Source organism: Doryrhamphus excisus, chromosome 5 (genome assembly GCF_030265055.1).
Source record: "Doryrhamphus excisus isolate RoL2022-K1 chromosome 5, RoL_Dexc_1.0, whole genome shotgun sequence".
Taxonomy (NCBI): domain Eukaryota; kingdom Metazoa; phylum Chordata; class Actinopteri; order Syngnathiformes; family Syngnathidae; genus Doryrhamphus; species Doryrhamphus excisus.
In genome coordinates, this window is record NC_080470.1 from 6,126,240 (window position 1) to 6,139,165 (window position 12,926).

The following is a 12,926-nucleotide window of genomic DNA, read 5'->3' on the forward strand; positions in this document are numbered from 1 at the left end:
TTCAATTTTTTTTCACTCCTGCTCAAATGAAGCTTTAAGGGGACTTATTACACTCTCTTTCGGCCCTTTGTTTCGAGTTGTGGACTCCTATAGAGCAGTTATACGCAGTAACTGGCTCAGAAAGCTTTGTAGATCTTCCAGATTCTGTATCCCTTTTTGCTGCGTTTCCATGGATGCCCTGCTTCCTGCTCAAACGGTCTGTTGAATTGACCTACTGGCCTACTGCTTGTACCCGGGCATGCCCATATAAGGAGATCTGGCTCAAAACGACATCACAAAACGGCAGTGCCACCCAAACCTTCTTTCAGGGCTAATTTCCGTCATTATCTGACGCTTTGGCATCGTTTAACATGACAATACAACATTGTAACAACACTTATAGGTCAGGAAAGTGGAAAAGCACAATAGGTCCCCTTTAAATCTAAAGTGTAACTATTTGTGAGCTGTGTTAGGCTGAAATAAATAATAAATGTATGCTCAGTAGTGTGTGTCTAGATATAAGTGAATATACAGTACAAGAGATGATTTGATGAAGGCGGTCCCATGATGAAGGTGTCATGCATTCTCTCATTCTGTTTATTGTACAGCCTTTACTCATCCATGTCTTTGTGGGGCACAGGGGGACTAATTACGTTTATAAATATATAAATGAAAATATATGATATTTTACAGTTAAATGAACATATTCACACACATTCTGCTAATAACTGATTTTCATTGAATATTGATTCGCTGTCGGAGTTCCTTTTTTATTTTGGTAAGCCTCATTACTAAAAAGATTTACCTCTGCACAAGTTGCCATTGTCTGGTTCGTAACCAGGCTTACAGCTGCAGCTGCCGATGGGTACCATCCACTCTCCATCGCCGTTACAGTAAAGTTTTATGGGCACATCCACTTCCTCTGCATTGGGGATGCAACTTCCTCTAGAAATTACCAGTGATGTGGACTCAGCTCCAGTGAGTGTCTGAAAAACAAAACCCAGACATTTAAAAAAATTATTTCTATGCACAAAATTCAAACAAAACAGCAGATAAATTGTATACATTCCGTACCTCTGGGAAGTAAGCAAAGTTCTGAACAATGCTGGGGCATTTTTTGTAGAATACTCTAACAGCAAGAAGGGACATACAGGCTCCCAGGTCCTGGAAGGCCAGATGGAACCCTTTTCCTTTGGAGAGTGGGCCAAAACTACGCACTTCTGTGTTGACTTTCATCAGTCGTCCGCCAAAATCTACTTGGGAAAAACTCTCATCTGCTGCAATGGTGTCCACCTATTGCAAAGGAAAAAATAAAGTGTATGAGAAACAGTGTTCTTGGTTTAAAAAGGATAAAGTCGCCCCTTGCTACATCACGCTACGAACAAGGCTCCCTCATTCTATTGGGCTTTTTCCTAAATAAATTCAATGTACTATTTTAAGTAAAAAATTACCTTCACACTGTATGGAGTCAGCAATGGCATGTCCAACATGATAGAGTGAAAAAACTTTTTTCTCCCATTAAGTGTGGAAGTGGTAAGATCTTGGCTTCTTACTTTGTCCACCCTCCTCTCTCTTTGAAACACTTCAGTTTAGAGTAAGTAAAACTTAGATGCTAATAAGTTAGCTCAGTGGCGGTGGCAGTGCATTTTAATGTGCTATCAAAAATTGACCACTAGAGTAACCCATTTGTATTTCGGGTAAACAAACCCAGTATTCTATGCTAACCCTGGAAAGCAAACATTATGGCAACATAAGAGCAAAACTCATGGATGTAACATGGTGTAGTTACCTTAAGGAAGGGTGCATTTGCCCAATACTCCACCCCTCTGATGCCCTCTGACACAGCCCTATCTGTTTCCAGGTAGTAAAGATTGAATGTCTCTTTGCAGGAACCAAGGACACTGGGGATGGAAGCGCAGTCTCGTACAGTGAAGCGTATTTCCACGTAGATACGCAGCGCCGCCCTTCTGTCAATGTATGTGGTGAGGAGCCAGTTGTTCTGGCTGGGCTCAAACACGTTGCACACTTGGTACGTCCTGATGGTGTTGAGGTTCTCATCATAGCCGCTCACCTCCTCCCACTGAGTAAAAATCATGTGAAACAAACAGGCAGGGAATGTGTGTGTGTGTGTGTGGGGGGGGGGGGGGGGGAGTGGGGAGAGAAGATATGAGAGGCTAAATGATTAATGGGTTTACCAAACCTTGACTCAGATTAAAGGTTTTTTTTCCTCCTCACATTTTGTTTCCTCTCGACCTCAGGGAAAAAAATGGTAGGCAGTGCACCGAAAGCAGACAAGCATAATTCCTTGTTGCCAGGGTTCAATCATACTGTATGCACCCCGTAAGCCAATGAAAACAATGATAGTAGCAAACTGTGAATCACACTTCTGGAAAGAGGTAAAAGAAAAATAACTATCATGTGGATCTGAATGGGTCCTATCCTAATACTGTATTACTACTAATAGACTCGATTTTCAATACAGTATATAGCGGTTTATCGGTGTTAAAATGCAGCTGTAATAACAAATTTGACACATGTTCATAAATCACCATGAAGCATATTATAGCACGCACTCACTCATACACCAACCTCACATAGAATAGCATTGTTCTTACTCCATTTGCAGGGAATGATATCCAGCCCAGCTCAGCCGTTGCTGTCCTTGTATCCATCACTGTTTCTGTAACACAAAGGAGGGGAAAAAATGTCATGAGAGAGTAGTGTGCAAGCGACAGATGTTTTTTTTCTCAAAATATACAGTATATAACTTTTTTTTGCATAGATACATGTGTTGGTTTACAAAATATCAAAGTGTTCCCAGCATCCTGTGTAGTATAGTAGTATGCATTGTTAATGTATCATACTAATGTGTCAACTGCATAGCTACGGAAATATACATTGTGCTCAGCAGTATACATTACGAATAGTAATGGACTTAAGTCAGCTGACAGCCAAGTTTAACCAGTTTAACACAAATCCATAGCTGGAATTTTCCATGAAAAATAGCAATGTCAAGAAATGTAACATCCCACTGAAGAACCTGAGGATTTTCTGTAGTTTCTGACTGCGTTCATTAGAATTTCAAAAGGGAACCTGAGCACAGATTAGGACTAATTCTTAAGCCTAGTAATTACCAATGTAACACATTTTATTACAATCCTCATATTCCAGAAGCCTGACAATACAATTGTATTTTTTAGACAGATTAGTAGGGGATTAAATGTGATGTTTAATCCTTGTAATTTACGGTATGGTTGTCTTCAAAACTGGGAAGGTTGACTATGGTGACAGTTCCATTTTTCCATTCATGTTTCATGAGTCGCAGGGGAAGGAGTCTCAGTAGGAAAGTCCAGACTTCCCAGTCTCTGACAATCTCTTTCAGTTCCACCGGGGTAACACTGAGGCATTTCCAGGCTGGCTGCAACACATAACCCGTCTTCCGTGTCCTAGGTCTACCACGGATCTTTCTTACGATGCGGCATACCTAGAAAACCTCACCAGGAAGGCATCCAGGAGGCTTTTGGACTAGATGCCACCTTAATTGAAAATGAAGGTACAGTGGCTATACACTGAGCTCACCCGAGGTATGTGTGTTTTCAACCCACATCCCACACTTTAGTCAGTTGAGGCTCCACCTCAACCGTGACCCTTATGAGGACAAAATGTGTAGAAAATGAACGAAAACAATAAAATTCATGAAAACCGAAGGGCAAGGATTAGCGATCTTGTCAAATCTGTCTGCATGGCTTGTGTGTCAACTTAATACACGCACAATTAAGACATCAATGATAAGGCTGACATAAGTTGCACAGCATGCTGACACACACTTTGACTCACAACCTTTTATGGTAAAACATGGTGTGGAAATGAAACAACATCACACTGCGAGGCAAGCCCCTTGATTCTCTTCCTCTTGTATTCACCCGTGCTGTCACCCTGCTTCTTATTATCTCCATACCTCTTCACACCCTTCCTACCCTCAACCCCCCCTTCACTCTTCCTCTCGTTTTTATCCGCCCCTTCACTTTTTTTTGTCAGCAAAGCTTCCCTAATTACAACAGAGCCCACTTTCTAAGCCCTCCCTTGAGAATGAAGGTCGTTTGGGGGAATAAAATGCTTGTCACGCGAAATGTATTCGACTATCAAAAATCACAGACCAAAGCTTATTCAAACGGTAAAAATTGTCCCTATCCAATTTGTAGCTTCAGTGCGTTCAGTGTCGTCTTGTCAACAAACATTCTGGAAAAAAAAAAAAAATCCCCAGTCAAAAATATAGTGCTAGTTCATCCTTCTTTGTATTCATTCTATTCTGCTATGCTCATTCAAAAGTCTTTGTATTCTGTGTACAAAAGTTCCACTTCTTTTTCTTCTTCTTCGGCTTCTCAGCAGCCATGATTCAGAAGAATGCCGTGTAATGTGAATTGATGTGGGGAGGGCGTGGCGAGGGGTGGAGTTGCTTTTTTTTTTAAATATATTTTTGTCCGTATGCGTATTTTGAGTGTCTGGCACAGTTTTATTGATGAGGGCTCTGGGCTTTCTGACACAGAAACCCATGTCCCATGTCACGTAAACATGATTATCAAGGGGGCAGTTCTGTTAATCAATCAGATTTCAGATTCACCTCACAGGACCAGCTAGCCGGCATATAATAATGTTATCATTTTCCGTCCTCTGATTGTTTGACCTGAGCAATGTTTTGCTCTATTCTGTTTATACCGTATTTTCTGGATTATGAGTCGCTGCAGAGTATAGTATAAGTACAAGTACAAGTACAAGTACAAGTACAAGTACAAGTACAAGTACAAGTATAAGTACAAGTATAAGTATAAGTCGCACAAGGTCAAAAATGCATAATTAAGGTAGAAAAAAAACATATAAGTCGTACTGGAGTATAAGTCGCATTTTTTGCGGGTAATTTATTTTACAAACTACTTGACCAAAACAGACATTACGTCATCTTGTAAGGCAAGTTCTAACAATAAAATAATAGAGAACCGGCTGAATAGGTGTAAGTTATGCTAACACAATAGTTATTCAGCTGCACGAAAAATAAACATGAACAGAAAAGGTGTCCAGTGTTTATGTAACATAACAGTTTTAAGTACAGCAACTGTTTTGTTTTCTTCATGGCAGTAAGAGTAGCCTCTGCTTTATGCCAGTCCCTAACAAGTTTCACACTTACTTAAACTTTCTCTCTGCTGCTCGATTATTGTTTTTAGCTGCTAATTTCAATGCAATTTATTTTCTTTTGTGGGGTATTCTGGGGACCTTCTCCCAGTCTGGGGTGTTCTGTCGTTCTCAGTTCTCAGTTGTCTATGCTAACGTCTATTTTTTAAATATTGAATTGTTAAGTCTAGAGTGCCCTCTTATGGCTGTCTGTGAAATTATATGTACTATATTTTCATTTATAAGTCGCAGGAACAGCCAGTCTAAAAACATGCGATGTATAGTCTGGAAAATACGGTATTTACATTTCCGAGCAAACACCCTGTGAGTCTTGGCTGTCAAGACAAAGGCTCTGCTGCATCCCCAGCGATATCCCCCCCAGTTAAGAACACTGAAAAGGTTGTGTTTCAGGTGTTCGTACAAGTTGGTCATGTTCCCTTTTTTCCTTGTCACTACTTCCGAAGAAATGCAACATCGGTTTGTTTATGTCCTCACCTTCTTCATTCTGTTTAAAACTGAAATATTCCTAAACTGGGGCTGTCGGCTGTGACATTCGCCTCAGAAACCATGTCTTTTGTCTTCATGTTAGTAGCTCCGCCTCCACAAACAGGCTGAATTCCACTATAGAACCAATGCAAGCAATATATATGTATCATGATGTGTTCTTTTTTAACACTACTGGCCCTCACATCACAGCCCAGGTACCTTTTTTGTATTATACATAGTATAAGATACTAAAAATTACAATTACAAAATTACAATTACAATAGATGTGAGAAGTTTTGAATAAAAACACATAGCACATCAAAGTTTCTACTGTAATTAGGTGTATTACAATTATTATTATTTAACCAAGCCATTTACAACTTCAGGCAACCATTATGTAGGGAATTCATGGTTAAAGGAAAGAAGGTCTAATGAGAATAAAATGTAGCCTTGATTGTCTGTGCTAGGCTTATTAGAGTGTAACTGCACATCATTCTAATTAACGGCACACACCTTTTTGTGCATAACAGGGAATACTCTGTGATCAGCCTAATTACTTTTGACATATCGGAGACTGTGGTCGCACCCATCCCCACACCTCCTGAGTCGATGCTGGACAACAGAATGAAACCCAAAGCATTTAATAGCGGTAAGGAACAGTAGGCAAATTTGTACGGCGCTATAGCACTTACACTGGCTGTTAAATGCTTTTTGAGGACCACAAGGGAGACATCAAGCTACTTCCATCACAGCTGTTTAATTTTATTATTATATTTCACTGCATGTGATCTGGAAGTGCTGCTGATCAAATGGCAAGTGAGGTCTGACCACTGTATGCTAATTAGACTAGCATCCCCCCCAGCAAATGACTCTTCTGTCCAAAGAGCTCCAATTAGCCATGATGTATATTTGAGTGAATGTGTGTGTGCGTTATACAGTATATTCTGTGTGTGTCGTGCCACTAACAGTCTTAAAGGATTTGTGGATGAAGAGTACCATCAAGGGCATGCACATTCACAAGGTAAACATGCTGAAAGCCCTCCTGGAGTGCTAGACGTCATCGTGCCCACAGAGATGTTTGTTGACAAATCAGTTGTTCAAGTGGAATGACACAGTATCACGAAAGCATTTACAAACAGATGCAGTTCAAGTGATGTACTGCAGAAGCCAATGGTGTGAACTAATGACTACTTTGATAGTCACCTATTCGTCAACTATGGAAACGATGAATCGAACGGTCGTCATGGATTGCAAAAAAATGACTCTTATTTGTCCCATATGAATTTAATTTAATGATGTATTTTGGCTTGTGGTAATAAGGACACTTTCATTGATTCAAAAATAGGCAATTTATTTAACAGGATAAGTTTGTTTGGCTTATTTGGCGTAATCTGGCCATGACACAAATATGAATAAAATAAAATAAAATAAAATAAAATAAAATAAAATAAAATAAAATAAAATAAAATAAAATAAAATAAAATAAAATAAAATAAAATAAAATAAAATAAAATAAAATAAAATAAAATAAAATAAATGTATTTACATTTTCAGTTAATTTGGATCAATTGATCTACAGTATATAATTGTGTTATGATTTTTTCTTGGGCGGCATGGCGGTCTAGTGGTTAGCGTGCAGACCTCACAGCTGGGAGACCAGGGTTCAATTCCACCCTTGGTGGACTTTGCATGTTCTCCCCGTGCATGCTTGGGTTTTCAAAAGGCTAGGCTAGTTGGCTAATTCAAATTGTCCATAGGTATGTGAATGGTTGTTTGTCTATATGTGCCCCTTGTCTATATGTGCCCTGTGACTGGCTGGCGACCAGTCCAGGGTGTACCCCGCCTCTCACCCCAAACCAGCTGGGATAGGCTCCAGCACCCCCGACCCTCGTGAGGAAAAAGCCGTAGAAAATGAATGAATGAATGACTTTTCTTCATGTTAATAACATACAGTGAAAATTTCTGGCAAAATATAAGTTAATTGGAAATTTCTTGACAGCCCTAATCTAATTGTTTCTTAAACAGATACATTCTAACTCTGTAGTATTTACTCTGGACTGTACACAGACACCTCATCCAATCATTGCTGCATTCTACATAAAACTGAATAACTGGCTAAAAGGTTCACCTCGATTCCTCTAAAGTGTCTGTTCAGCAGTTTCAAAAAATGTTGCATCAGCAGAATGATAACTTGAAAACACCAGTGTATATCAAATACACAAGAGTACAACTGTGATACATAATTCATAAACAATTTTGAAAGTTGAATTGATGTGGGGGTTTTTTTGGTATACCAGATTGTGGATGTTGTAATACGATGTTTACTGTTTACTTTAAAGTTTGTGCAATAAATACATAGAAAATAGATTGGATATATTCTCAATACCCTGTATACTGTATGAAAGTAAATACAGTTAGATTAAATTAATTAGCAATAATTGTGTTGACCAACAGAGTAGACATACTGTAAATGCATTTCAGGTCTATGCCGCTACTCACAATCATAATAATAAATGTATACATTCAAAAATCAGCATTATTATTGTTGTAAAAGCAGAATTGTTGATGCAGCTGTTTAATTGGATTTTATTCGATTTTGCACATTTTCTGTACCGAATGTGGTGGCTTGTCAGTGAACATGCCTAATTGCAAATGAACGGTGCTAATTGGTTTCATCCTACCTCAGTTCACCAAGGAGGACACTCTACAATGTTTTGTTCATTTTCAGGTTTAGTTGATATTCAGTTGTGGCTCTTTCTCGTGTCCATGACAACAAAGCTATTCTTTCAATTCCACTTGTATGTGTGGAAAAAGCCAATTTCCATTTCATTATTTCCTGACCTTGCTTGTATTATGTTTCTCCAATGTACAGATTATTGTACAAAAAATATTTGGAAATTAGATTTTTTTTCCAACTGTGCTTTTAAATGATGAATGATGCATTCTTCACAAAAATGATTGGAGGTCCCAGAATCTGCTGATACCAATACATGCCCGTTACCAGGGGTGTTTACTTGAATGGTCAACCAAGCCAAAATAATATCAGCAACTGTAGCTACAAGAATATCAATGAATGTAGCCGTCTCCACACAGCTCTCCACAGCTAATTTCCTCATCAGCATTGTTAATTATCATTCATTGGTGGTGAGCAATTTATAGATTGTACATTTTCTGTGAGAAGCTGAAGCTTGGTTTGTGCGTCAATAGTCTTCTTGGTCACTGGTCAACATTGCAAATTAAAGAAAGGGGGTACATTATTGTAGCTGAATCAAATCTGCCCATCCATCCATTTTCTTCTTTTTATGTGAGTCTAGGCCACTGGGCAGCAGTCCAAGTAGGGAAGTCCAGATTTCCCGGTCCCTGGCTAAGTCTTCCAGTTCTACCAGGAGGACCCCAAGACGTTCCCAGGCCAGCTGTGAGACATAATCCCTCTAGCATGTCCTAGGTCTGCCCCGGGACCTTCTCCCAGCTGGGCATGCCCAGAAAACCTGACCAGTGAGGTGTCAGGAAGGCATATGGACTAGTAGATGCCTGAGCTACCTCAACTAGCTTCTCTCAATGTGAAGGAGCACCGGCTATACTCTGAGTAGCTCCTGCATGACAGAGCCCCTCAATGGAGGAAACTCATTTTTGCCACTTGTATCTGCAATCTCGTTCTTTTGGTCACAACCCAAAGCTCAAGACCATAGGTGAGAGTGGGAACATAGATCGACCGGTAAATTGAGGGTTTTACCCTCCATAGTCAGGTCTCTGTTCACCACAACAGTCCGGTTGTGGACTGTTGTTTCTCCAGGCTGTGCCAATTTGGCTATCGACCCCACAATCTAACCTTCACTCACTCGTGAAGAAGACCCTGAGATACTTGAACTCCTCCACCTGAGGCAAGACCTCACTCCCAACCCGGAGGATGCAATCCACCTTTTTCCAACTGGGAAGCATAGCCTCAGATTTGGAGGTGCTGAGTCTCATCCCAGCTGCTTCACACTCTGCTGCGAACCATTCCAGTAAATGGGGCAGTGAATCAAATCTAATAACAGTCAATTTTATTGCAAATGTTTATCATCGATCACAATAGAAGTCCTCAAGCTAGCAAGAGGATTGGAGGGTGAGGATTGAAATAGCATACGGTGGCACCTACATACACAGACAAAGTCCACGCTTAATTAGAGTGGGCATCAGCTCGCATTTATTTTCTTTTTGTTGGTGGTCTCAAAAATCAACCCTCAGAAAATAGTAGGAATACTCCACTATATCATAGAATGTAAACTGATTAATTGAAAAAGAAGCACACATGGTTTTACTTCAGTGGTCTTAGGATATAAGGTTGAGGATCCGATGTGTCATGTTGTCACATGTTGGTTTTCTCCACGAGAATGACAGAATGTGATGACAATGTGGGCAGAGATGTAACACTTGTCTCTGTTTCAAAGAACAACTGAGCCGTCACACCTGAGCACCTTTCTCTGTCACATACTTGTATTGTACAAGCATCCCACACCAGCAGTCAATCGCAGAGCTCTGTGGTTGTTTTAGCGCAGACTTGCTGGTGGCACTATCTCACCCTCTGATTTCACCTCAACTCTCAGTCTCCTATCTGCTTGAAAAAAAGCCATGACCTAGAAAATGTGTGGTGTCAGGAGTTCATTTGAAAAAAAGAGGCCATGCCCCTGAAGTAGCAGCTTAAGTTTTGTCTTACTAAAACTGCATTTTTCTAATATAAAGTGCTAGTTCTCCTTGTCACAATGAAGGTTATTGGTTACTGGTGTTGATTGTAGTCCAATGGTATAATGGCTCATGACCAAGTGAGAATAGGAACGTAGAATGATCAGTAAATTGAGAGCTTTACCTTTCGGCTTAGCTCCCTCTTCATCACAACAGACCGGAGTCCACATTGGGTAGTGACCAAAACGACAAGATCGTGAGTAAAGGCAGCTGAAATGATTTTTCGCTGGTGAGGAGCACTGTCATCGGGGAGAAACTCAAAGTAGAACCGCTGATCCTCTGCATTGAGAGGAGCCAGATCAGGTGGCTCGGGCAACTGGTCAAGATGCCTTCCAGGCTTATTCTTGGAGAGGGAGGGAGACCAGGATATGTTGGAGAAACCATCCCTCTCAACAGGACTGGGAAGAACTTGGGATGTGGCAAGTCTGGGCATCCCTACTTAGGCTGCTTCCCTCTGGACCCAACCTCGGATAAGAGGAAGAAGATGGATGGCTGGATGGTCCTGATGGCTTCCAACATTATGACACAACAGCGAGATCCCATCTGGGATTTTGCTAAATTGGAGGGGTGCCAGCGATGTGGAGACGTTGCAATGGGCATGCCTTGTGTGTGTGTGTCTTTCAACAGGACAACACGATCCTTTACAATGCCGTATGTGAGACGTTCCCACATAGTACACATTTTGTCAAGCAGCAGTTTTTGGTTATTGGAGCTCCCAGTCAAAAATGGAACATAAGATGAGGGGATGGAAAAGCACGAGCCAGAACCGTGAGCAGTCTTGGAAGTAAATGTGACTCCTGATAGAATTTGAGACTCACAAAAGTAATAATTGGACATAAATGTATTAGCTAGTTAGTTTAAGCAAAACACATTTCTGCATTTTCATTGCACCTTTAAGAAATACATTTCAACAGAACTTACACATGGTCGATACATCCATTTAATATAAATCATTCAATTTATTTGATGACGGGACTAGTCATTGCGGAGTGCGAAGGACAATTTGCTGCTTCACTTGTCATTGCAAAGCAGCCACTAAAGAGCTGGCACTTAAAAATATTAACAGATGCTAAAATTCCCTGAACCAGAAGTTATGGCAACTGCTGGGGGCAGTTTCTGAAGCTGGCCGGATGCAACAGTCTATAAAAGCTGCCCCACAGGGGAGTGATGTCACTTGCCCATAGATAAACGGGGATCCCAATATTGTCCCTGGACTCTAATATACTGGACAGCTTCCACAATTTTCACATCTGAGAGTCCCTTTGCAATCAACATACACACAATTGGTGTGCTGCAAAAGCGAGCTGCACAGTCAAGCATAAGATGTTTTTTGAAGCTAAGGTTACAGTTTTTGTACGGAGATGCATGTGGTTTGGTATCTGTCATCAGCGATCACTGTACATTGTGAATGTGATGACTACAGCATCCTTACAAAGAAGGCAAGGGCACCAGTGGCCAAAGCCTCATGTGAACAGCCACAGCTGGGAGTACAGTGCAGAAGAAACACAAAGATACTAGGTCTTCTTTCACTGGCGACAAAGAAAATAAAATACAAAAAAAAAATCACATTTGAGAGGATAATCGGTTACTCATCGATTCATAGAATACGGAACCAGAAATTAGGGCTGGGCTGCACGATGGACAAGTGGTGAGCACGGAGGCCTCACAGCTAGGAGACCCTAGTTCAATTCCACCCTCGGCTATCTCTGTGTGGAGTTTGCATGTTCTTCCCGTGAATGCGATCCAAAAACATGCTAGGTTAATTGGCGACTCCAAATTGTCCATAGGTATGAATGTGAGTGTGAATGGTCGTTTGTCTATATGTGACCTGTGATTGGCTGGCGACCAGTCCAAGGTCTACCCCGCCTCTCGCCCTGGGATAGGCTCCAGCACCTCAGCGACCCTCGTGAGGATAAGCGGTAGAAAATGAATGAATGAAATTATGGCTGGTCTTTTTGAAGGATGTCCATCCATACATTTTCTATACCACTTATCCTCATCAGAGTCCCTGGGGTATGCTGAAGTCTATCCCAGCCGACTTCGGGTGAGAAGGTAGGTACACCCTTGACATGACAAGATAGTCATTTACATTTTTAAGAAATGAAGAATTACATTCTTGAAACATTTCACTTTGAATATTATGCACATATAAATGTGCATATAAGTTCACAGCCATTGTGGGCGACTAACATAAGCCCTGCAGGGAAAATACAAATGATAAATACTTCAAAAATAGGTTTCTCATAATCCTCTTTGTATTCTATAAAGGCAGACATTAGTCATTGATCTGTTTATCACGTGTCAGCGTGGGTCTCTGCTCGTCTCCCTAGAGACAGATAGAGGAGGACGGACATGAATAAACACCAAATGAGAGAGATAACAACTCCACACATGCCACCATGCATCTTCTGCATCGCCCCTGACAGCCTCTATCTATCAGAGGGTCAATCTGTTGACAGATGTTCCACCGACACCAGTCTTGGTGGCATCCGGTAGCTCAATGAGACACTATGCTCATCCCAGAGGGTGCAACACGGCACGCAGGGACACACATGCTTGCACAGTATGAAGCT

At 40.9% G+C, this 12,926-nt stretch overlaps 1 protein-coding gene across 1 annotated transcript in view; it reads right to left on the reverse strand.

Moving 5' to 3' along the window:
- LOC131129242 (ephrin type-B receptor 1-like) overlaps positions 1 to 12,926 on the reverse strand; it is a 69,332-nt gene that overhangs the window by 43,658 nt on the left and 12,748 nt on the right. The window contains exons 2-5 of the mRNA XM_058072551.1: positions 2,595 to 2,659; positions 1,769 to 2,059; positions 1,054 to 1,272; positions 785 to 965 (exon numbers count right to left, since the gene is read on the reverse strand). Of these exons, the coding sequence (XP_057928534.1) occupies positions 785 to 965; positions 1,054 to 1,272; positions 1,769 to 2,059; positions 2,595 to 2,659 (756 nt within the window). The remainder of the gene's footprint in view (positions 1 to 784; positions 966 to 1,053; positions 1,273 to 1,768; positions 2,060 to 2,594; positions 2,660 to 12,926) is intronic.